The following is a 27895-nucleotide window of genomic DNA, read 5'->3' on the forward strand; positions in this document are numbered from 1 at the left end:
GAGAGAGATACAGATTGAGGATAAGAAGTGATAGTATAGTATAAGGGAGATAGAGGCAGCGCGAGGAAAATGGAGCCAAAGCGAGAGAGAGAGAGAGAGACTAGAGTGAAAAACAGAGAGAAAGAGAGAGAGAGAGCTGAGAGTGAAAACAGAGAGAGAGAGAGAGAGGGGGGGGGTGGGGGTGGAGGAGTTGTGTGTTTCAGGCCAAGGCTGGCTGCTTGGCATTGCTCCTTCTTGGGCCGTGTTGGAATGCTTGATCCCCTCGAACCCGGATCAGCTGATCCCTCAAGACGTCTTCCTGGAGCCACAGTGTGGACCACACGGACCACCCAGCACACCCAGCACCATCCAACAACATCCAACATCCACGGACGACAAAACTAGACTTTAACCCTTTAAGACCTGAGGCCGATTCTACAAAATGTCTGTTTTTAGAATGTCTTCTAGAAAACTGTTTTTTGAAAAAACTTATGTTACTATGTCAGTGGTTCTCAAACCTTTTCATGTCAAGGACCCCCAAAATGTATATGTATTTGGCCAAGGACCCCCATCTCAAAATATTTTGTTCCAGGGACCACCCCCCAGAAGCAGAGTTAAAAATGTTCGCTTTAAAAATATATATATTCAAAGATTTGCACTCATTTTCACGATTTAAAAAAAATAGCAGCTAAACAAGCTCGTATATCTGCTATTTTTGAATAGCCCAAAGTGTAAAATAATGCTTTTTAGCTCAAATGAAAAAGTGACACAGATGCTTCTTCAGGTATTAATGGATTATACCAAATCTCTTTGCCAAAAATAGGCAAAAAAAATAATCACACAGCGCATCGCATCACAAAACACGATGCATTGTGAGCTTGTAGATCTTCTGTAGATGTGTGGCTCATGTTCCCCCCAGGATATGGATGGATGCTGGAGTTCCAAGTGGTATTATAACGGGTATTATAGCTTTTGGGAGGTTGTTCTTCCACAAAAGAGGGGGGGTCGCTTTTAAATCTAGGGAAATCTTGGAATTTACCTGCAATCTGAACGTGACGGACAACAAGCACCGACGGCATGGGGGGCTTTCACAGCAACCCAGCCCATCGCCATGCACATAGAGAGAGGATGCCATCCCTCGCACACACGCACACACACACACACACACACACACACACACACACACACACACACACACACACACACTCCCCTGCCAGGTGACAGATTCTGGGCACATGCAGGACACTGGCACTGAGCACCGCTACACGTTCCCAACACGGGATTAACAACAGTAGGCTGTTCATGTTCGGGGGGGGGGTTCTTTCCACAAACCCTCCCCCTCCTCCCCCCGAAAAAACAGAATTATTGTAATCCAATGCAATGCCGTGGCCAAACCTCACCAAATGCACAGCTTCTGCACACTAGAATGAAAGGCTGTGCATCAGGAAAAAAAAAAGAGCTAGAGGGAGGGAGGGAGGGAGGGAGGGAGAGAGAGAGAGAAGTAAGGAGAAGAAGAAGAGAAAAAAAAACAGAATACATTCCAGGGAGAGGGGGGAAATAGGCCAGCCAGTCTGGCAGCGCGGCCTGCACATGACTTTGATTTGAGGAATAGATAAGTCAGACTTTTCACGAGGTGTGCTGTGTGTGTGTGTGTGTGTGTGTGTGTGTGTGTGTGTGTGTGTGTGTGTGTGTGTTGGGGGAAATCTAAAACTGCGGAAAGTCCAGGCTCTGTGAAATGCTGCAGCACCACAAAAGGTGAAACAGCATCCTATTAGTAAACTAAACTAAACTACACACACGCCCGCACACACGCGCGTACACACACACACACGCGCACATGCACACACACACTCTCTTTATTTAAACTGTGAAGACTGAGATTTCATTTCTTTTCATATTTTGCCAAGCCCAGAGACTTGATGTCTCTCAACATAATCAAAAGAATCCACTTACAGGTAAATTAAAGTAATGACTCTCATTAAGGAAATGTCAAGGCTAGTAGAACGAAATCATTAAAAACCACAAGCTGTGAAGATGCTGGATAGAAGCCTGTTTTGCCTACAGTGGCAAGAGTGTCTGTCCTGCAACAGGAAATGTCACAGGTTCAATCCCCTCCCCACTTCAGCTCTTGTCTGTGCTCTTTCAGAGCTATACCGTCACCTCAGCCTCACTGACAAGCCATTAGAAGCATGCATGGAATACCAAAGCGTCAGTCTGGGCTCTACTACTGCATGTGGTGAATCATTCACGACAGGAACAGATAAATGTCTTTAGCAGAAACGGAAACGGCCGTTATATCTGACCACCCAAAAAATATACTTATACTCACACCTTCTTTCAACCTGGTGTAGAACGTCTTATTTTCACTATTCTTCGTACGACAAAGTATATCGGGATTATGTAGTTAAATACCCGGGCCAAAAATATATACACTTTTACACAGTGGTGGAAGAAGTACTCAGATATTTTACTTAAGTAAAAGTAGCAATACCACGACACACACACACACACACACACACACACACACACACACACACACACACACACACACACACACACACACACACACACACACACACACACACACACACACACACACACACACACACACACACACACACACGTGAAGATGTGTCTCTTCCATGTGTAGTAAGTAGTCCTGTAACAGGATGGACTGTGATGGCTGAGGCCGAGCCTACAAAGAGAGGCATCATGCTAATGAGGTCCGACGCTGAAGAGAAAAGAAGAGCCTTATGGCTTTGAAGCCACGTCGGTGCCGTGACTAATTGTGTTATGTCATTTTCCCCTTTGTGGACAGACATATGAGCTGTTCTGGTCAACGAACGCACGCCGCCAGGGGACAAAAGACAACGGAACGCAGCGGTATTTATAGTTTTTTCGGAAGCGTGACCACCTTTTGAGCGTGATCATTTTGGAGTGGAAAAAGTCAGTATGCCCCCACTAAGGGTTCATTTCCAGAGTGTATATCCGTAGTGGTGGAAAGTAACAAAGTACACTTACTCAAGTACTGTACTACAAGTACAATTGTGATGTACTTTTACTTTACTGGAGGTTGTCCATGTTTCAACACTTTTACTTCTACTCCACTACATCTCAGAGGCAAATATTGTACTTTTACTCCACTATAATTACTTGAAAACTTTGGTTACTAGTTACTTTGTAGATTTTAGATTATTATTACAAAACATACATGAAACACTGCAGCCCTATATACATTTCGGTCGTTTGAAAATAGCAGATCTACAAGCTCACAATGCATCGCAGATTTGTATACATTTTATACATTTGAAAACGTGTGAAATGGGACATTCTGCATAAGGAGTACCTTCTACTTTTGGTACTTTTAAGTACATTTTGATACCAATACTTTTGTACTTTTACTCGAGTCAATTTTGAATTCCGGACTTTCACTTGTAACAGAGTATTTCTACATTGCAGTATTGATACTTTTACTTAAGTAAAACATTTGAGTACTTTTCCCACCACATATCCATATACTGTATATATCCGTTTCTGGCAGCCCCCGCAGATGAAGTGTTTTTTTCTCCTCAAAAAGGTGGCTTCCTGTGGGCTAAGCTAAGCTACTGCACATACCGCACGGCTAACATTGCTACATCAGTGTGTTCAAATGTGACCTATGGCCGCGTGTCACATGTCAATGCCTCTAACCTTTAATTCCGTCTCACTTTTCACGTCCTAATTACTTATCAATAATCTCAAACAAAGGAGGAATGGCAGCCAGTGTCACGTCACGGCTGTGACGGCAGGTTATTGACCCTGAACGTTTGGCTGAAGGTTGTTGAACTGGAGGAGGAGGACGCCACTGAGATGGCGGGCGAAGGCAGCGCTTCAATGGCCAAGGGGCTCGGCTTGATGAAAAGCCTCATTCATACGTAGTGACAACAAATGGATTCTTCTCAGGCTGCGGGCCCGCTGGACGACCCCTACCCCCAACCCCACCCACACACACACACACACACACACCCCTACACACACATACATGCACAGACATACCTCCCCCCACTACCACCTTTTGCGGAAGAGGTAGGCCAAACACGATGAATCCCATACCAGTGGTTCTCATACGTTTTCACGTCAAGGACCCACCCCAAATGTATTTGGGTGTCCCCCATCAGAAAATATTTAGTGCCAGTGACCCCATACCAGATTTGCGTTGTTAAAATTGATTCAAAAATGTTGCCATTTTTTTCAAGTTTAAAAAAAAAAATAAACCATGGAGACTGGGAACGCATCTGTGTACCCACTTTAACCATTAGCAAAAATAGCAGATCTACAAGCTATTTTTCTTTGAATGTATATTCTTTTAAAGCGAACATTTGTGACTCGGTCCTTGGAACTAAATATTTTTAGATGGTGGTCGGCGGCCAAATACATATCATTTTGGAGGTCCTTGACATGAAAAAAGTTTGAGCACCACTGATATAGGAACACACGTCTTTTACAGAATACTGAAGACATTGTAGAATCGGCCTCAGGTCTTACTGGGTTAATAGCCGATGTTAATATATGATGCAATATGAATCCATTTTGCTGGGTGCAAGATGTGCAGAAAGATGCAACATGTGGCATAAGGTATTTATTTAGCCCCCGACTCCATATAAAATCCCATGCAGAGGCAAACGCACATGAAAGCGTTCCCCGGCTCAGGAGCAGCAGAGCAGAGGGACGACCAGGAGGAAGGAGAGAACGCAGAGGAATGCACACTTTAAAAAAAGAACCTCTGGCTAGACGGCACCATACAGCATGCTCGCCCTGCCTGGGGAATGAGACAATGGAAGATTCCTGGAGCTCCCCGCCGATGGGGGGAGAAAAAAAAAGAAAAGGAGGACTTTCTGCTGCTGCTGCTGAGAGGGAGATGGCAGGCAGACGGTAAAGAGGAGGAATGTGGAGTTTGTGGACCACCAGGACCACCGCTTAAAGCCCAGAGAGTCAGAGGAACCCCGTCTCATTTCGAACTTTATCTCTGTCTCTAACTTCATCTCAGCTGAAGTCAGTGGTGGAAAGTAACTATTAAGTTACATTTATTCATGTACTGTACTTAAAGGAGGAGTTCACCCAAAAAAACACTTATTTTCTATCAATTGCACACCCCATGAAGCCTTGAATTCTTGGATTTATTTTTGTTTTTGTGGCATTCCTAAAACAATAATTTGATGACCGTGTGTATCCGGTAGGAGACACAAATAATCTACTTTGTGTCTCCTACCGGATATATTAGCCGGTAGGAGACGGGAATCAAATTATTGGCTTACGAATGCCCAAAAAATACCCCAAAATGAAATTCATGGTGAAGCCCCTTTTGGGTACTTTTTCCACCACTGGCTGAAGTTCATCCATATTGAATAACTGCCATCAGAGAACATGTAAGGGAATGTTTTATGGTTATTTTCTAATAGCCTGCCAGATTTTCAGGACAAGTTAACACAGGACTTGAGGTAATACCAAAATAAATAACACAGCTACCAGGGTTGTGTACAGGCTTTTCAAATCTTTCCAGCATCTTTCAGACCTCACATCTCTACTAGATCAGTGTTTTTTCAAATGTTTTGTGCACAAGGCACAGCTATACACATCAAAATCTTGTAGCTTGTAGATCCACTATTTTCACACATGTTGTGAGACACTCTTGTATGATGATGAAGACGGACATTCATTCATGAACAAATATAAAAATGTGCTATATGGAGATTCAAGGTTTCTGACAGACAGCGGCAATATTCAAGAAATGGTCTCAACGACTTGTTCAAAATCCACCTATACATTCCTGACAATAATACAATACACAAGGTTGGTGCCTTGTATGGTTTCCTCCGCCATCGGCGTATGAATGTGTGTGTGAATGGGTGAATGTAATGCACAATCTATGTAAAGCGCGTTGGATAAAAGCGCCATTTACCATTTTTCTTTACATCACATTCAAATATGTTCCAAGGACAAGCCTTTGTGTGAAACCTGCCATCAGACGTGTGAACTATCCTATCCTTCAGCAGTAAATATTTTCTGTGTGCATTTTTACCAACAAGTTAAACTTGGATATCATGTTGCATTCCACCAGTGACAACAACCCGCCATATTCTGCCTGCCAACAAGTGGGTTAGTGGGATAGATATGTAAATGTCCACGCATTTATTATACATCACAAAGACATTCTTATGTGCTGTCAATTTAAAAGGGCTATTTCTTAAAATAAACAAACAAATGATTTACGCACACAATCTCATATATATCCCAATAAACTATAAGCCATCTCACCCACACACACACACACACACACACACACACCCCCACACACACATGTCCATTTGTCTTAAGTTAATGAGAGTTTTATAGTTTAGAATTTATCCTCTTAATGATGTCATTTTGGGGACATGTATTCCATGTAGACATACAGACACGGTAAACACAGCTCAGTGAAATGATGAAAATGAACTAAAATATAATAGCGTGGCCTAAAGACTCCCGATGGAACACAACTTAGAGAACACATTACAACAACTTTAGCACTCAAGGATTCAGCAGAGAAATCAGCTGGATCAAATCAATCTTTGCAACCCAGAAAAATTCAATTCAAATTAAAAGCACTTTACTTTTAGTATTTCCATTTTTCAGTACTCCACTACATCTCAGAGGCAAGAAACGTTCACTTTTTACTCCACTACAATTATTTAACAGCTTTAGTTACTAGTTACTTTGCAGATTTACATTATTACTACAAAACATTCATTAACCAATTAAGCCCTCTTTTATACTTATCTACAAACTCTCACAATGAGTTGCAATGTGACACGTTGTGAGCTTCTAGAAGTGCTTTTTTGAAAGAAGTACTTTTACTTGGGTCCTGTAAGTAAATGTTGATGCCATTGCCTACAAGCTCTGTAGGAGCTTGTAGGCAATGGCATCTGTAGATGGCATCTGTAGATCAATGCATGTAGGCAATGGCATCTGTAGATCTTCTATTATGTAAAAAATAGGCCTAAAGTGGTTAATGTATGATCTCATGGTATAATCATTTATATCTGCAAAGTAACTAGTAACTAAAGTTTTCAAATAATTGTAGTGGAGTAAAAGTACAATATTTGCCTCTGAGATGTAGTGGAGTAGAAGTAAAAGTATAGACAATTGGAAATACTCCAGTAAAGTGAAAGTACCTCAAAACTGTACTTAAGTACAGTAAATGTACTTAGTTACACCACTGCTCCCAACCTCCCTTCACAATATTCACACTACCATGACAAGCCGTGTCATGATGGCAGCATCCAGTGTTTCATTAGCGGTTTTCAATTACCTGGGTGCTGATGGTTCTGGTGCCGTCCGTGGCCTCCACCGTCAGGTTGTAATTTGATTTCAGCTCGGCGTCGAGGGGCCTCGCCACGATCAGCGTCCCGCTGGCCTTGCCCACGTCAAAGCGGTTGTCATAATTGCCACCTGTCGAGTCGTTTTTTTGTTGTTGTGTGTGTGGTGGTGATGGAGGTGTGGGAGGGGAGGGGAGATGGAGACAATGGAGAGGGACAGCACGTTAGAGATGGCAGGACAGCTAACAACGCTATGCTAACACTGAATGAAAGGGGAGGGGGGGGGGGCAGGGTGGAACTGTCAGAGAGCTAACAATGTCAACAGGAAGAATGCTGCTCGATATATACTGCTATACAACCAGTGTTGCCAGGTCTGCTTATTATAATTTTCCCCCAAGATTGTATTTGAAAATAGCAGATCTACAAGCTCACAACGTGTCGTGATGCGACGCGTTGTGAGCTTGTAGATCTGCTATTTTCAAATAGCTGATGTATATGTTTTAAAGTGCTCATGTGGCCCATAGTCGCTTCTTTTGGGCTTGTTTTCTAGACCTGGTTGCTTGTTTCTCTCACAGAATCTGGCAACACTGTATATAACTACACAATACAAACTGCACTATTATTATCACTACTATTATTTTTAGTATTATCTACTAAGATGAAGTTCAAGTTGTGGTGGGTGCACACGTAAATGGCCATATATGGACTGGACATTTGCGACGTGAGGCACGAATGTTAAAGGTTATTCAATACAATAACCCAGCAATGACAGGCAGTCTGATAACGTGGTGTGAAGTTATCAGTCCAAATACGGACATGACTGACACAACGGTCAGTTGTCAGCGGGCGTGTGTCCAGATTATGCCCATAAATCTCCTCCATCAACGCAAATCAACGATAATAGGCAACTGTTACGTCACAGTACTAAGTGCCTGGAGTATGCCCAAATATGGACATGCCTGATGTCACAATACTGTAATTATAGCTGCCTGACATCATAGCAATAATTTCTGTTGTGTCTTACATCACAAGCCCATATATGGAGATCCCCGAAATCAGTGCAAATTGATTATACCCAAATATGGACGTAGTTGGAGAGACTAGGGGAGCTTGATCAGCACGAGAGAGGGACTGTTATCAATACGGCAGTAGCTGACAATTAGCAAGTTCCACCTCTAAACTATCACTGTGAGCCATCTATTCCACCTTGTGTCCATGTTGGACGTGTAGAGTTCAGCTATTTAGCTGAACTCTACACGTCCAACATGGCCGCAAGGAGGAATTGCTGCTGATCAATTGCTATTTACTCATTGTGTACGTGAATAACTCAGACTATGGTGTGATGTATGTGATAAGCAAATTGTAACGGGCGGCAATGACAAATTCCTGGGATGATAATCTATGACATATATACACACATATTTCCTAATTGGCCATTTATCCAAATTCCCCACTATAACTCATGTCATGTGATGGTTTTGGGAGAGGGGGGTGACACGGCACATTTTAACCACAGCTCACAACACACCACACCACAGACAGGACAAGCAAACACTGCATGGCCATCTCTTAATACGCAGCAGCTACCTTCTGCTGTACAGTTGTGGTCACAAGCCATCTGAAGAATGTAAAACATCTCAGTAGCCTCTACGTCGCCTTGCAAAATGGAATAATAATGAAAAAAAAGAAAAAGAAATCCATCCAGACAGAACATTCCAGAGAAAAATAAAGAAGAGAAAAAGAGAAGAAAAATGTCAGTGACAAATTGATTAGACAGAGGGAAAGGTAGGAGAGAGAGAGAGAGAGAGGGAGAGAGAGAGAGAGAGAGAAGTCAAGCGTTCACACAGAAAAAGGTATTATAAAAGTTGTTTCATGCACAGAGTTCATCTCAGGCTAAGTAGTGAAAGTCAAGAAAAGTTAAGTTTATCTTACTCAACAGGAGAAGTTAGTTTGTATATCTGAGACTACTAGTGTTAAAGACAAACTAGATTAAGATTATCCCAATGCACTTGCATGCGCACGCACACACACGCACACACACACACACACACACACACACGTCGCGCGTGCGCAAACACACACACACACACACACACACATACACACACACACACACACACACACGCGCGCGCGGACGCACACGTGCCCACACAAAAATATATTGCATAACATATAGTGCATTAATTTCACGTGGAAACACTGAAAGTTAGACACACATCCACAATCAATTTGACAAACACACTCGCACACACACAAAACTTAAGGAACTCCAGATCGGACGCACTAAACGGTGTGTGTGTGTGTGTGTCTGTACCTGTGATTTCAAACCACACGGGAACGTCTGAGGTTTCCGTGGTGATGACGCCCACCATGTGGGCCACGGGGTCGCTCTCCATGACGGAGAAGGAGAAGGGCGCCTCCTCGAACACCAGTGGAGACGCGTCGGCCTGCACCTCCGGCTTGGGGATCCACTCGATGTGCAGGCGACAGATGGAGGACTTCTGAGGGCGGCCGTTGTCCACCGCTTTGATCTGAGGAAGACGTGGATGTTTGTGTCACATACATCAACGCGGGAACTGGTGCCATTTGTTCATATATAGCATCCTGGTCTGTAAAACTGTCACGTGTTAATTTAACTCTGAGAGAATACAAATGAAACCAAATGGACCCGTATAAGCTCCATTTGGTTTCATTTGTACACTCTAGAAATTACAAATGGATACAAATGGATCCTCTAGTCGACACAAAATCCACTTTGTTAGTCTGTAAGTTAGCACAGTGATACAATCCATTGTTTATATTGTGATTGGATGTAACATTGTGAAAGTCTTTATTATAACTGATGCATGACTCGGGTCGGCCTAATCGTTTGCCTGAGACAAGTTCCTAATACATACAAATGCATATTGTTAATAAATCGGATTGCGATATGAGACAAGTTTTTTTGTCTCAGTGTTTTGTGTTGCAGAGTGAAGGGAGAAAAATAGATCAAATTCCAACTCGCTGACACGTTTCACACTTTAACCCATTAAGACCGGGAACGCATCTGTGTCATTTTTTGATGTCTTTGGCTATTCAAAAATAGCAGTTATACAAGCTCATAGCGCGGCACCGAGTGCCGCACTATGAGCTTGTAGATCTGCTATTTTTGAAAAATCATAAAAATGTGTGAAAATATTTGAGTTTTAAGTGAACATTTCTAACTCAAATCTTTGCTTCTGTGGGGGTCCCTGGAACAGGCCAAATACATATCATTTTGGGGGTCCTTGACATGGAAAAGTTTGAGAACCACTGATTATAGATTAGTTTTTGTTTTTTAACTTAGTATTTAGAAGACATTTGTAAAATTCCCCAGAAGCAAAGATTTGAGTTACAAATGTTTGCTTAAAAAAAAACACATTCAAAGATTTGCACAAATTTTGAAGATTTTTCAAAAATAGCAGATCTACAAGCTTGTATATCTGCTATTTTTGAATAGCCAAAGAAATCTAAAAATGACACACAGATGCGTCCATAATCCATTAAGATCCGATCTTAATGGATTAATCAGAGAGATGAGCCTTTATTCTCGTTGGGGCGATGTTCTTTCAGAATGCGCTAGACACAACACATCCTGGATGTTACTGTACAAAGAATGTTGCAGAAATTGATGGTATGATAGTCAGAGCTTCGCTTTGGCATCTGGCATGCGCATCTCTTGACTGCTTGTCAGCTCAATACAACGTTGATTCCTAAGATTGCATGGGAGTTATGCCTCCGAGTGACACGGCTAATCAGTCAACAACGTGTGTTACCTTAAAAATCCCCACTGCTATTTAAAGCACAGCCTGTTTTTTGTTTTTCTGAAACGCCAGGTTAACGATGTCTTGTTAAGGATTAAATAAAGAGAGACGGAAGGATGGAGACAGTGAGAGTTCTAGAGAGCATTTGGGTGGAACGGGTCAATATGGAGGCATCATCCCTGATGCAACACTCCCCATGTTATCCCTCAGTAGACATGGAGCTGGTATGAAGATCAGTTTACTCCTAAGAGACTAGTCTAAACAACCTCCAAACATCTGACCCAGACCAGTCCAAACATCCTACAGTGTCAAATCTGGAGTCCTAGTTTAACTCTGTGAGTGTTGAGACATTCTTATACTCTCAGTGTAAAAATACTCTCTATTATACACTCTATTAAAAAATAGCAGATATACAAGCTCATAGCGCGGCACCGAGTGCCGCGCTATGAGCTTGTAGATCTGCTATTTTTGAAAAATCTTGAAAAAAATTTTTTTTGATTTTTTTCAAAAAACTGTTAGGATTTAGAAGAATTGCCTCGTGTCTTAATGGGTTAAGAGAAAATAATGTGTAGTTTATAATTGTAATACGTGTATATTAGAGTGTGTCTGTCCATGTGGGTTGTTTTTTGTGTTGCCAGTTTCTTTTACCTTATGTGACTTTATCTTAATTTAGATTTGGATGCAGAGAGACAGAAATAAGTTAGCGTGGGGTGAGGCCAACATACAACACAGGTCTTGAATTGAACCGGGGACAATATGATTATGCGGTTGATGCAGCTACTGGCACCTGTGTAGCTGTTTGTTCACTAGTTAAAGGGATATATATATATTTTTTTTTTACTTTATTGGGTAATTTTGTCGTCTACTCAGGCTTTTGTCAGCCCCCCCAGACAGTCTTTAAGTTGCTTGATTCAGTATTTAGATATTTTATCTTAATTTCATCAGACATGCCCCCTTCCTATACAAACCCATTGTAACTTCAAACTGCATTTTAACCATGATGGATTCATCGAAAACACCCGTCCTTGGTTCTGGTGACTCATACTGTCCCCGTAATAGGTGAGGGGGCCGTGTTTTTTTGATAACTTCTTTAATTTATTATAATCTTTTTTTTCATTTGAAAAATATATATATATATTTTGGTCACTCAAAATACACTTTCTGTCTATTATCCAAAATATATGTACCTTCCGGTTACTTTTTTTTTAATGTACCGAAACCCCTCCCTTTCATTATGGGATCCCCTCCGCTATCCCACATATAATATACTCACTGTGAGAATGTCGTAATCCCCCGCGGCGGAGAACTTCTTGGAGGACACCAGGCCCGTCTTGGGCTCGATGAAGAACTTGCCGTGCTCGTTGCCCTCCTCGATGCTGTAGGAGATCTCTGCGTTGGGGCCGTCGTCGCGGTCCGAGGCGATGACGCGGTACACCGGGTCCCGCTTGGCCGACCTCTCCTTCTCCGGCCTCTCCCGCTCGGGGAGCTTGATCTTGTAGATCTTCTCCAGGAAGAGAGGCCGGTTGTCGTTCTCGTCCAGGACCCTGACGATGACGCGCACCGTGGTGGACTTGGCCGGCACGCCGTGGTCGATGACGGTGATCTGTAGAACGAGGGAGAAAAAGCATTGACTTAATTGGCTGACCGATTGATTCATTGATATGATTATTGATTCTCTGATTCAGTGTTACTCAAATGGGGGTAAATGTACCCCTGGGGGGTACTCGGAGGTGCTATAGGGGGCACGTGAAAGAAAGTGGAAAATTAAAGAAAGAAACGATTTTGTTTAATTAGGAAACATTAAGAAACTTTGTGTGAACCTAATGATCTGTAAAGTTTGAAACCAAACAAAATCAAAAACTTTACAGCACAACTGTTACCGAGTAGAAAGTAATACTTTTTTGCGCCACATATTGACATCAAAATGTGATTTTTGATGTCGATATTTTCTATGTATGCAGTAGTCTTATAAATGGGGTACTTGGATTCAGAAAGCAGGGAAAGGGGGTAGTAAAGTAAAAAAAAAGTTTGAGAAACACTGCTCTGATTGACTGGTTGGTTGATTGTTGATTAAAAAAACATAACAAGTAAAAAGTTAGTTGTTTGGTTGGCTGGCTAAGGGATTGATTGAAGAACTCTGATCTGTCATCAGTGAGGTGCCCCATATAACATAGAACATATAGTTGCTGTTGGGTGGAAAACTTCTACGTCCAAAACTCACTACTATTTTCACTTATTTTGTGTACGGCCTAGAGGAAAAAACATATAAAGTCGAAATAATGGAGATACAAAGTTTCTGCCAGCAACAATAGCCGTCTAAAAGCCAACGTCAACAATTGTTCAGTCTGGTAATACAGGCAATATGTCAAGAAAGAGAAAAGAAGAGAAAAATGAGCCGTAATAAAACAACAAACACGGTAAGTGATATCACGTTGTCATCATAAAACACATTCAAAGAGACCCGAGGTGCTGCGGTAATTATGTAGAAACACCAAGAGATAATGCTACACAAGCGTAGGGACGCCATGCTGTGAATCCTTAAAAGCTTCTTTGTGCAACAGGCGAGCGCTATACAGCGATAAACAAGGGGAATTATTATGACAACAAGCTGCTGTGTTTCAAGACAAGACATCTCTCTCCTCCTCCCCGGTTGTGCCTCTTCCTCGCTGTCTATCACAGAGTTATGTTATCATCAAGCTGAAGGGGTAGGTAGCAGTGGTGTAAAGTAAGCAAGTACATTTACTTAAGTACAAATTTGAGGTATTTGTACTTTACTTGAGTGTTTCCAATTTCCAACGCTTTTACTTCCACTCCACTGCATCTCGGATTCCAAATATTGAACTTTTACTCCCACTACATTTTTTGTTTAGTTACTTTGTAGATTTGGATGATTATTACAAAACCTACATTAACCACTTCAGCCCTATATACACATTTCGTCCATTTGAAAATAGCCGATCTACAAGCTCACAATGCGTCGCGATGCGACGCATTGTGAGCTTGTAGATCTGCCAATTTCAAAAGATTTTTATGCATTTGAAAACTTTAAATGGGACATTCTGCATAATGAGAAGTTTTACTTCTGGTACTTTAAGTACATTTTGATGCCAATACTTTTGTACTCTTACTCAAGTACATTTGGAATTCCGGACTTGTACTTGTAACAGAGTATTTCTATATTGCAGAATTGACACTTTTACTTACAGTAAGTAAAACATGTGAGTACTTATTATAAGACGCCAAAATGTCACACTCACTTCTCTCCATACATGGAAGCTGCACGGTAAACACAGTTTAAACAAAGATAGGAAAGCGTTTGAAATAATATTTTGTAACGCAAAGAGCCACATTTGACTGTGACTATTTATTTCACAAGATTGTATCACACGACGCAGCTTTAAAAAGATCAAGATGGCTACGTTTGGAGGTCATTACTTCCACAACCTTGAATAAACAGCGATACTTTGGGAAAGCAAAACAACTTTTTTTCTTCCGCTTGCTCAGGGCTGATCCCCACTAAGTGGATTGGTTGTCAAAATTAAAGGGATTAGCTGTCACAGGGTCTTTTTTTTCAGATCCTGAAACATATGTGTGCCTGATGCAAAAGGCCGCTCACACACACTCGCGCTACTTCCCCCCTCGCTTGAAGATGAATCAGCACCTCATCTTTATCCCATTAAGACCTGGAACGCATCTGTGTCATTTTTTGATTTGAGCTAAAAAAAAGCATTATTATACACTTTGTTTGGGCTATTCAAAAATAGCAGATATACAAGCTCATAGCGCGGCACCGAGTGCCGCGCTACGAGCTTGTAGATCTGCTATTTTTGAAAAATCGTGAAAATTAGTGCAAATCTTAGAATATGTATATTTTAAAAGCGAACATTTATAATTCAAATCTTTGCTTCTGGGGGGTCCCTGGAACAACATATTTCGAGATGGGGGTCCGCGGCCAAATACATATCATTTTGGGGGTCCTTGACAAGAAAAGGTTTGAGAACCACTGAAATAGTAACGATTTAGAAGACATTTTGTAGAATGGGCCTCAGGTCATAATGGGTTATTCTGTCTGTTTTTACCCTCCTAATCTTCTTCACTATGAGTGGATTCAATGCGAAAGTCAAAACACCAGGCCTACTTTCTGAAGATAAGAACGGCTAATAAAGCGAATCCAAAAACCATGCAGTGGAAGATGAATCGCTGTGTCTCTCGTATATGCCTCTGTCTGACAAAATGGGGCCTCTATAAAACAACGCTCCACAAAAAAAAAAAAGAACCATTTTCTGGTAATGCATCAATTTCAAACTTGCAAAAGATAAAATGATACTTCCAACCTTTTTTTTCTTCCCCCCTCGCAAAGCCCCAACAACAGTAACACAAGGCATGAAAACACAGTAAGACCCTGAGAGTTAACCCATTAAGGCCTGAGGTTTCCGACTCTACAAAATGTCTTCTAAATCCTAACAGTTTTTTGTAAAAACTTATGTTGCTATGCCAGTGGTTCTCAAACTTTTTCATGTCAAGGACCCCAAAATTATATGTATTTGACCGTGGACTGCCATCTCAAAATATTTTGTTCCAGGGACCCCCAGAAGCAAAGATTTGAGTTACAAATGTTCGCTTTGAAAATATATATATTCAAAGATTTGCACACATTTTCTTGATTTTTCAAAAATAGCAGATCTACAAGCTTGTAGCACGGCACTCGGTGCCGCGCTATGAGCTTGCAGATCTGCTATTTTTGAATAGCCAAAGTGTAAAATAATGCGTTTTGTCTCAAATCTAAAAACCGACACAGATGCGTTCCAGGTCTTAATGGCTTAAAGTATCCATTTGTAAGCCAGAGAGTGCAAATGCCCGCATCTCTTGGTTAAATTTGTTCAATCCTCAGAGTTAAATTAACATTAAGGCATAGTGACACACAATGGACTGAGGCGATGCTAATGAATATCGGAGGCCTTGATTTAAGTCACGGCGGAGGAACTTTTGTTTCCCGGTAACGCGGTTAGCATTTCTTGCTAAATTGTGCCTTGGTTTTAATGGCCCCTAATCATTTAAGTGCCCAGTTGAGGGAGCTTAATGAAAACCGAAGGGGGGCCACAAGCTGACCCAAACAAACCCGAGTGTCATCTTGTCTCGCGGATACAGACCCTGGGGCTGTGCGCGCGCGCGCGTGTGTGTGTGTGTGTGTGTGTGTGTGTGTGTGTGTGTGTGTGTGTGTGTGTGTGTGTGTGTGTGTGTGTGTGTGTGTGTGTGTGTGTGTGTGTGTGTGTGTGTGTGTGTGTGTGTGTGTGTGCGCGCCTGTGTTCGCGCGCTCATCCTGAGGCCCGGGAGAAATGTGAACAATTCCAACTTTAAGCGGTGAAATAAAAGGTCCAGAACAAATGTCACAAAGTCATTTAAAACCATCTGCTCAGCGTTTTAGCAGAAACACTTTGGGCTTCGGGGCCCTGTCACACACCATTTGGTGCCGTGGTTGCCATTACCAACATAATGCTTTTTTTTTTTTCTCTCCTGTTTTGTTTCCGTAAAGCGTCAGCAGCTGCCCGCGCTGTTTGTGAAGGCAGAATTAATTAACCCATTAAGACCTGGAACGCGTCTGTGTCTCTTTTTGATTTGAGCTAAAAAAAGCATTATTTTACACTTTGTCTATTGAAAAATATTAGATATACAAGCTCATAGCGCGGCACCGAGTGCCGCGCTATGAGCTTGTAGATCTGCTATTTTTGAAAAATCGTTAAAATGTGTGCGAATCTTTGCATATATATATTGTTTTAAAGCAAACATTTTTTACTCAAATCTTTGCTTCTGGGGGTCCCTGGAACAAAATATTTTGAGATGGGGGTCCGCGGCCAAATACATATAATTTTGGGGGTCCTTGACATGAAAAGGTTTGAGCATCACTGATATAGAAACATACGTTTTTTTTTCAGAATACTGTTGGGATTTAGAAGACATTTGTAGAATCGGCTTCAGGGTCTTAATGGGTTAAATGAGATGACAAGATCCCTGTGTGCTCCTAACATGGAACACTCTCTCGGGAGAGATGTGCCCGCTTTGCCATCCGTCTCTACCGTAATGAACATTTCCATTATGGCCAGATGAGTTCATCTGCCCTCTTGCTCTCCTGGTACAATTCCTGTTATCTCTCTGGCATTGAAAAAAGCAGAAGGTAGACAGAAAGTCCAGATAGGACTCCAGTAATGCGAGCAACAGACGCAGACGTTTGTTGTAATGGGCATGGGAATGGAAGGGAATCGAGTTGATTAAAAAGTTATTACAACAACTAAACCTCGCGAAACACAACTACACTTAACCAAAAGGAACATAGTGTTTGTGAGTGGTACCTTGTTTTTTCTACCTTTATGAGGACTAAATGTCCTTACATTGATACCTGGAACGCATCTGTGTCACTTTAGATGTCTTTGGCTATTCAAAAATAGCAGATATACAAGCTCATAGCGCGGCACCGAGTGCCGCGCTACGAGCTTGTAGATCTGCTATTTTTGAAAAATCGTGAAAATATTTTTTTTATATTTTTTTCCGAAAAACTGTTAGGATTTAGATTTTTTTAAGAATCGCCTCAGGTCTTAATGGGTTAAAGTGCCAGAATTCAGGACATTTGCTGCCGCTCCCAAATACAAGGATTTATTTTTAAGGCTAGAGCTACAGTTGAATAAAGGAAAGGTTAAGTTCAAGTGAGGACTTTGTTTGTGTATCAGAGAGGATTGGTGCTTGGTGGTAGTGAATCAGTATAGAAAAGGGAATGAGTATAGTAAGATAATAATGTGTGTGTCTGTGCATGTGTGTACGCACACATGTGCAAACCTACAAGCAAACCTACAAGCTCATAGCACGGCACCGAGTGCCGCGCTACGAGCTTGTAGATCTGCTATTTTTGAAAAATCGTGAAAATTTGTGCAAATCTTTGAATATAGATATTCTTTTAAAGCGAACATTTTAAACTCAAATCTTTGCTTCTGGGGGTCCCTGGAACAAAATATCTTGAGCTGGGGATCAGCGGCCAAATACATATCATTATGGGGGTCCCATCCTTGACATGAAAAAGTCTGAGCACCACTGATATAGAAACATTATGTTTTTCAGAAAACTTGGGATTTAGAAGACATTTGTAGAATCGGCTTCAGGTCTTAATGGGTTAAAATATCCCAACTCAATAAGCGACACAGACAACAAAGTGGACTCTCTCTCTCCACGTCGTGCGACTATACATTGTCTGTGACAAGAATCATCCCGACTAGAGAAGCCCCCGAAAAAGGAAAGCGGGTGCAAACAGTCAAACTGCCTCCTATATACCAGATCTGTCTGCCTCTAACTGGAAATCAATGAACGACTGAAGGAGAGAGAGAGAGCTGGTGAACAGAGGAGGAGAGAGAAAGCTGGTGAACAGAGGGGAACAATCGCCTCTTGTCTTTGGCTTTTTCCTTTCCTCCCTTTTTTTTTAACGCTCTCCCTCTGCAGGTCTGCGCCTGGCAGCGGAGCATGTCCTGACATGTCCACCCCCTCACACACACACACACACACACACACACACACACACACACACACACACACCTCAGACAGACGCACGGCTCCCCGGGCCCACCGCTAGAGCTCCCACTCAGACCACCGACTGCGGTCTGGCGTGCGCTCGACCCCCCCCCCCCCCACCCCTCCTGACTTTGGCTCAAACATGACCAACCAACGATTACACTCTCTCACACACACACACAAACAAGCACAGCATGCACACAAACACACACACACATGCACAAACACACGCACACACACAAAACACACGCACACACACAAAACACACGCGCAAACAAAAACACACGCACAAAACACACGCACACACACACACGCCAGCACCAGTGGTGGAATAAGCACTCACATTTCTTACTTAAGTAAAAGTAGCAATACCACCATATAAAAATACTTAGTTACACGTAAAAGGCCTGTGTTCAAAATGTTACTTGAGTAAAAGTACAAAAGTATAGGCATCAAAATATACTTTAAAACGTTTGAAAATCTACAAGCTCTAAGAGCTTGTAGATCGGCTATTTTCAAATAACCTATGTACAAAATAGGGCTAAAGTGGTTAATGTATGTTTTATAATATAATTTATATCTGCAAACTAAAGTAACTAAACTTTTCAAATAAATGTAGTGGAGTAAAAGTATTGAAATTTGGAAATGCTCCAGTAAAGTAAAAATACCGCAAAATGTCTTAAGTGCAGTACTTGAGTAAATGTACTTAGTTGCACCACTGGCCAGCACACACACACACACACACACACACACACGTACGCACGGAAACATACAGAGACATAAGGGATGTGACCCAACACCCAACGCACACACACACACACACACACACACACACACACACACACACACACACACACACACACACACGTACGCACGGAAACATACAGAGACATAAGGGATGTGACCCAACACCCAACGCACACACACACACACACACACACACACACACACACACACACACACACACACACACACATGTGCAGTCACATTCCCATACTGCCTTTGGCTCACACAGAGATATAATTACACACACACACACACACACTTGATAGTATACCAACCCCCATCCATCTCGTCATAAAAGCTGAAAGCCCCCCTGCACAGCTTCCACCCCCCCTTGGCATCTGGTGCAAACAACACTCCCCCCCCACCCCCCCCACACCGTAACAACACTCACACTACCCCCACCCTAACAACACTCACACACACACACACACCACCCCTCCACCCTAATTGCTCCACATGTTCGACCTCTTCTCTCCTCTGTCTCTATAAGCTAGAGTGCAACAAAAGCATTGTGAAGAACTAGATAGGATTTCAGAGCTTCATTCACTGGGGCGGCATCTAACACACACGTGCATGCACGCACACAGACACACACACACACTCACACACACACACAGACCCCTAGTGTCCTTATATTCTCGGGAGAAGCTGATCGCCAGTCTGGCTGTGTGTGTGTGTGTGTGTGTGTGTGTGTGTGTGTGTGTGTGTGTGTGTGTGTGTGTGTGTGTGTGTGTGTGTGTGTGTGTGTGTGTGTGTGTGTGTGTGTGTGTGTGTGTGTGTGTGTGTTTGTGTGTGTGTGTGTGTGTGTGTGTGTGTGAGGCAGGTCGCCAGGTTCAGGGGTCCTTCCCCCTCCCGGAAGACCTACCTCAATAAAGAGCTTCCTGCTGGAATCCCACAAAACTCACGTGCGCGCACACAAACACACACACACACACACACACATACACGCACATGCACGCGCACACACACACACACACAAACAGACCTGTGTCATAACAAACACGCATGCATGGATACATACATACATAATATGCATGTGTGTATCCATGCATGCGTGTTAGTTGGGCTGATGTATGTACGTATATATATTATATATACATCAGCCCAACTAACGCTCATGAAGGCACACATATACACTAACAAACAAACACACACACACACACACACACACACACACACACACACACACACACACACACACACACACACACACACACACACACACACACACTTCTAACTACGGTTACACAGCTCTTCTCAGGCTGTGTCCACTTTCAAGTTAATTAGGTCAAAGGCTGTTGACCCAAAACCTGTTAAAAGTACAATATTCATTCAATATTTAATATAAATCTTTCCTCGTCGGTCATAAAAACATTATTTTAACCAGAGTATATTACAATACACTACAATTAGCACATCTGCAGAGGTTGGAGGCGGACTCCCTACTCTCCCTACTGAGAAATGTAGATCCTAGGTGTCGCGTAGGACACCTACAGGTTAATGATGTCAATAAAGTTATTTGAAGCAGCCGGCCTGTGCACCGGATTGGACCTTAGATGGCACCGTAGTTGAGACATCATTGCAGTTATACTCTGAGCACTGTAGCTATGTGAAAACAGGGCTCAAGTCACTTGTCCAACGGACAAGTACTTCTTTTGAATGGACTTGTCCTTGAAGATATATGACTTGTCAGGACAAGTGGGACAAGCCTTAATGTCTCAACCCCTGGTGTCTATCGGGAGAGAGAGAGAACTGACATAAAACGCATAGGACTGACAGCGTTGACATAATGGCACGTATTATTTCCCACTACCAACTGTAACATTCTGAAGACTTGGGAAGCTTAAGCCATTTAGACCGGGAAGTAGCGCATCCCGTGTCATTTTTAGATTTCTTTGGCTATTCAAAAATAGCAGATATGCAAGCTCATAGCGCGGCACCGAGTGCCGCGCTATGAGCTTGTAGATCTGCTACTTTAAGAAAAATCGAACATTTGTAACTGAAATCGTTGCTTCTGGGGCATTCTACAAATGTCCTCTACAAACTTTTTCATGTCAAGGACCCCCAAAATGATATGTATTTGGCCACGGACCCCCATCTCAAAATATGTTGTTCCAGGGACCCCCCCCAGAAGCAAAGATTTGAGTTTAAAGTGTTCGCTTAAAAAAAAAAAAAAACATATACAAAGATTTGCACAAATTTTCACGATTTTTCAAAAATAGCAGATCTACAAGCTCATAGTGCGGCACTCTATGAGCTTGTATATCTGCTATTTTTGAATAGCCAAAGAAATCTAAAGTGACACAGATGCTTTCCCGGTCTAAATGGCTTAATGTCCGACACAACCACCACCACATCACTGCAACCTCGAATCCGTTACGTGGGTGGAAAAAAAACTGTTGGATCTGACTGGGAGTCGATGGAGATAAAGACGTCCAATGGTTGGACAGGATATGGGGTGTTGGAGTTGGCCAGGCATGAAAGAAGCTGATATGAGCCAAAAATGTGTAGTAATATGGTTATTAAATGTCTAGAGGCGTTTCATCAAGGGGGAGGACAAAGCAAACAGGGATTTTTTATGGACTCAGCGCGGGATGAAGCGTTTAACCCATTAAGACCTGGGACGCCTCTGTGTCACTTTTTCATTTGAGCTAAAAAGCATTATTTTACACTTTGGCTATTCAAAAATAGCAGATATACAAGCTCATAGCGCGGCACCGAGTGCCGCGCTACGAGCTTGTAGATCTGCTATTTTTGAAAAATCGTGAAAACGTGTGCAAATCTTTTGAATATATATATTCTTTCAAAGCAAACATTAACTCAAATCTTTGCTTCTGGGGGTCCCTGGAACAAAATATTTTGAGATGGGGGTCCACGGCCAAATACATATCATTTTGGGGGTCCTTGACATGAAAAAGTTTGAAAACCACTGATATAGAAACATACGTTTTTCAGAAAACCGTTTAGAAGACATTTTTGCAGAATCGGAACCTCACGCCTCAATGGGTTAAGTAAATAACCCCAGCGTCATGGTTTTTCCAGAGGCGAGGATCGACTCTCTTTGAATTAGGCTACAGGCTGAACTTGGACCGGCACACAATGGCGTTCAGACGCTGGCTGGCAAAGCGGAGGCGATGATGCAGACAGAACAAATTGCAGGGGACTTTGAGGAGGAGGAGGAGTTGCAGCAGCAGCCTGGGAATCGTCTCTCTCTCAGCTCCTGCTAAACATATCTAAAACCCTCTCTCAGGCTTGAGCTGTATACTTAGACGTGTGCAGGTGTCACGCAGCCGAAAATATACCAATCTACAAGCTCACGCCAACGCATTGTGAGCTTGTAGATACGCTACTTTCACTACTTTTCAATTCAATTCAATTCAATTTTATTAAAGTGTCAAATCACAACAAGTTGTCTCAAGACACTTTACATGTAGAGAAGAGACCCGACAATCCTTCGATACTTCGACCCATTGAAACCGGGAACGCATCCCGTGTAACCACTCAAACCATTATTTCATACTTTGGCTTTTTCAAAAGTAGCAGATATACAGATATACAAGCTCATAGCACGGCACCGAGTGCTATGAGCTTGTAGATCTGCTATTTATTTTTTTTAAATCGTGAAAATGTGTGCAAATCTTTGAATATGTGTATTTTTTAAAGCAACATTTTTTTACTCAAATCTTTGCTTCTGGGGGGTCCCTGGAACAACATATTTTTAGATGGAGGTCCGCGGCTAAATACATTACAACACTTTGGGGGTCCTTGACATGAAAACGTTTGAGAACCACTGATATTATATATAGCAACATCAGTGTTTCAGAAAACTGTTTTAGAAGACATGTGTCTTCAGGTCTTCATGGGTTAACGTGATAATATCACACGACAAAATATAAAATAATGGCATTCATTATGGAAAAAAAAACACAAAAAGATGAAATATGGATAGACAAGGTTTCTGCCTGACAGCGGCGGCGGTGTCTCTCTTTGTATGGACCAGGTCATTTTTTATATCTAAAAGAGCCCTCTCTCTCTGCCGAGAGCGCGCGAGGCATTTCCTTTGTCTCTCTGAGAGACCTTGACATTCACATTTCTGAAGCGGAGGCTGATTTCATTCATCACCAGAGTTGTAGATGGAAGGGATAAAGACGAGGGGATGAGACATAATAAAATGTCTCCTAAACGGCCTGCCTCAGGGGAACGGAGCCAACGCAGTCTGAGCCTGTGTGTCTCCCTCCGTCTGTGTGTTGGTGTATTCGTGTGTGTGTGTGTGTGTGTGTGCGTGTTTGTGTTGTGTGTACTCCTCCCACCCTGTCCCCCTCTTCACTATCATTACATATACTGTGGTCCCGGACTGCAATTAGCGCAGCCTGCTGTACACTCAAAGTATAAAACATGCACGCAGGCACGGTCTCTCTCACACACACACAAACACACGCACACACGCGCACACACACACACACGCATACACGGACAGACGCAGACACGCAAACACGGACACACACACACACACACACACACACACACACACACACACACACACACACACACACACACACACACACACACACACACACACACACACACACACACACACACACACACACACACACACACACAGACACAGACACACACACTCGGCACTGGGCTTGGCAGAGAATGCATCTGCATTAATCGTCATCCAATGAAGCTTGCATTGTGCAACCTTCTAACGATCATTAAATGACCTCCAATCTGCTCGTGTTCCTCTGTTGCTGGCGAGAAGTTAAACATGGCTGCATCGACACGCACACCAAGAGCGGAGAAACGGAGAATTGGAGAGAAGAGAGGCGAGAGAGAGAGAGACAGAATGAAGGAGGAGGAGGAGAGATAGAGGAGAGATGGACTAGACTAGAGAGAGAGAGAGAGAGAGAGAGAGAAAGAGAGAGAAAGAGAGAACTGATCTCAATTAAAAAAATCCACAAGTTCAGACATCGGCTCTCTCTCTCTCCGTTAACTCTAGCTTCCTGTCCCGGCATGCCTCCTGTCTCCGAGACGCAACAGTGGGGAAGAACAAAGGCAACAGTCACCAGAATCCTCCACAACGCACACACACACACACACACACACTCTTCCTCCTCCGGAAATCAGAACAAGGTGAAGTTACTCGTCCTCGTCCACGCGGTGAAGACCCCCCCCCCCGTTGGCAACACCTGGCCAGTTGCCAAAGAACGCCGTAAAAAACAGACGTGTTCATTCTAACTTTGATATTTAACCCATTAAGACCTGGAACTGTGTCACATTTTTAGATTTGAGCTAAAAAAGCATTATTTTACACTTTGGGCTATTCAAAAATAGCAGATATACAAGCTCATAGCGCGGCACCGAGTGCCGCGCTACGAGCTTGTAGATCTGCTATTTTTGAAAATTCGTGAAAATGTGTGGGAATCTTTGAATATATATATTTTTAAAGCGAACATTTTTAACTCAAATCTTTGCTTCTGGGGGTCCCTGGAACAAAATATTTTGATGGGGGTCCGCGGCCAAATACATGTCATTTTGGGGGTCCTTGACATGAAAAAGTTTGAGCACCACTGATATAGAAACATAAGTTTTTCCGAAAACTGTTGGGATTTAGGAGACATGTAGAATCGGCTTCAGGTCTTAATGGGTTAAACAAACTCTTTGCAGTGTAGGCTGACAAAAGCCACGCGCAAGGGGAGAGAGAGAGAGAGATTTTGCCTTCTTGGAGCTTGCAGAGGGGTTGACCTTGAAAACAGACATGGAGTCTCGCCCCCGTCACAGACGCGGAAGCCTAGTGTGTGTTTTGGTTTCCTAAATGTTCTCATTTCATTAAAAAAAAGGAGAAGAAAACGTAACCACTTGAACCGCAGCGTCCATATTCTGGGGGGAACATTAGCCAAGGTCTTCAACCTTTTTTCAGGCCAAGGACTCCATGGCTGAGAGAGAGATGAATCAGGGACCCCCCCACAACAAATTGGATTAATGTTAAAATGTGTGTTTTCAGACATTTAACTACTTACACTCAATACTTTGTCAAATTGACCTTAAGCTTGGTACTATGTCCGCTCCTTTTCCCCTCTACACCAAACCTCTTCACATAAAATAGCAGATCTACAAGCTCACAATGCGTCGTGAGCTTGTAGATCTGCTATTTTCAGCTAATGTTCCCTCCAGAATAGGGATGCGAGGGTTCAAGCGGTTCATGTAAAAAACAAAATACAAAAATAAAGTCCCTATCACACAAAGATTTGCCGTATCTCTGAGGACCGCCTATGGGTCCCGGACCCACCCGTTGAGGACCCACTGGTGCAGACAAGTTGTAACTCAAGTCCAGTTCTTTTAAGACTAACAGGGTCTTAAGTGTTTAACCACTTAAAACGGTTAAACAAAACAATCAAATCAAGGCACTTCTTCTTACCTCGAGGACGTGTTCATCCTGCTGCTCTCTGTCCAGACGCCTGGACGTGGTCGTCACCAGACCTGTTGGGACAGGATCACAATAAATCGTATTAGCCACCCACACAACACCCACACAACACCCACACAACACCCACACAACACCCACACACAACAATGTTTATTTAATGTTCTGGTGCGTTTCCTTATCCATTCAAGACTGTTTTTTATAACTTCATGGAATAAAGCAAAATAAAATCTCTGACTGAAAGTTTTATTTTTTTTAATATTTATCCCTTGATTTTGTAACCCTTTTTTTCACCCGGTGCCAATTTTCTAAGCGATCCTGGGCACTACACTCCCCCTACCAGCCTATTTTCCCTGGTTAGACGTAACGCGTGGAAGGAATACGTTATTCCAACCAGTTCCTTTCCCCTCCATCAGGCACCCCTGGAAGTTTAATGATGATTTAGATGATGATCAGTGATGTTGCTAGGTTTTCAATGTAATGGGTCCTGGGATGCAAGGGTGGTCTTTTAGATGGGTCCCAGGGACATTTTATGGGTCCCCAATTACACGTCCCCCCCCCTATCGTTTTCTTTGATCTCCAATCTCCATATCTTCTATGCGTGTGTGACTGTGTACATTATATCCTGATGCAGTGGATCTCAACCTTTTCAGGCAGCGACCCCCCAAAATAATCATATTTTAACTGGGGACCCCCCACCCTGAGGAATTAGGAGTTGAGGCACTTAATTTAGTTTGATTCAGTTCCACAGATACATATTGTGAAAATAGCAGATCTAGATCAGTGCGACCCGTTCCTGCTTTTCAAGACCGATACCGATATATATACATATATTAAAAAATCATAAATATATTTTTTCAAATGTATATGATTCTGTAGTATTAGCACACCTTATGGTAAGAAATACTAGTAGTGGGCAACAGGTGGATTTAACATACCTTTGACCAATAGAATACATTTAATCATAGAACCTTTTAATCATTATTATTATTTTATTTTGTATTATTTATGAATGTAGAATTTATTTTTACTATTTATTGTGTAGACTGAAAACACTGGCTTACAGTGGAAGTATTGGCAAATAAAGAAATAGGAATTCAAGAAATAATGAAGACAAATACTGACAATGCCTATGAACATTGGCTTGCAGTTATTGCACATAGTCAACATGCAATAATACTATTAGGCTTGTCATTGAGAAAGGAAAATAAAGTTGTCTTTTTGAGGAGAAGTGGAACCTTATAAGTCACTTTAAGTTTAGCATGAGGGAGAGGGTCTACCCTCTTCAGGGAATTAATTGTTATGATATCTCTAAGCTACAGAAAACATCCAGTTGCCTATTAAACATACACAAGACACAGACGATAGACAACCGGTTACTTACAGCTGCCATTAATTAGTGCTTTTGTTTGCCTTTGTGGTCAAATCAGGGTCAAATGCATAGGATCAACGAGCCATCGTTAACCTGCTAATGTTACACAGCTGATTGGCAACATGCGTTAATCCACCATCACTCTGATCTCCAAGCAAGTGGGAGAACACTCTAAAATCGGGGATTTTACTTTGGCTGGTCAATTTAAGATGACAACAGCAACAAAGATTAGTAGTAGATCTGTATGTATGATGATCAGTTATTATTCCAGACAGTGGTCTATCCAAGACGTTTTAACACGTTTAAGAGCAGGTCCTCATGCCGTCTCTCTCTCTCTCTCTCTCTCTCTGTGTGTGTAGCGTAGACTAACAGCGAGGGGCTGTGCTGCTGCTTCTGCCACACAACGCTGTTTAACCGAGTTATACTTCTCCAGTACAACGGTGTCTAACCGGAGAGTTATACTTCTCCACCAACGGTGCCTAACCGAGAGAGTCCATGTAGATCACAGCTGACAAATATTATATATTATCGGAGCTAATCGGAGCTGCGTCCCATGGACGCACTAGAGTTGTCATGAATGCGTCCTTTCGCAATATGGTGCGTCAGCGACGCAGGACGCAGGCCTACGAGCATCTCTGGATGATGTTGCTTCTGTTCCACATAC

The 27895-nt window shown here is 42.4% G+C and overlaps 1 protein-coding gene across 1 annotated transcript in view; it reads right to left on the reverse strand.

Annotated features, from left to right (window-relative positions):
• The window catches only part of fat1a (FAT atypical cadherin 1a), a gene marked incomplete at its 5' end in the record, with an annotated part of 89057 nt that overhangs the window by 59406 nt on the left and 1756 nt on the right, over positions 1–27895 (reverse strand). Inside the window, 4 exons of the mRNA XM_084071768.1 lie at positions 7307–7446; positions 9628–9844; positions 12369–12698; positions 25854–25915. Of these exons, the coding sequence (XP_083927894.1) occupies positions 7307–7446; positions 9628–9844; positions 12369–12698; positions 25854–25915 (749 nt within the window). The remainder of the gene's footprint in view (positions 1–7306; positions 7447–9627; positions 9845–12368; positions 12699–25853; positions 25916–27895) is intronic.

The sequence above is a fragment of the Gymnoscopelus microlampas genome (genome assembly GCF_963454915.1).
Source record: "Gymnoscopelus microlampas genome assembly, chromosome: 2".
Lineage (NCBI taxonomy): Eukaryota > Metazoa > Chordata > Actinopteri > Myctophiformes > Myctophidae > Gymnoscopelus > Gymnoscopelus microlampas.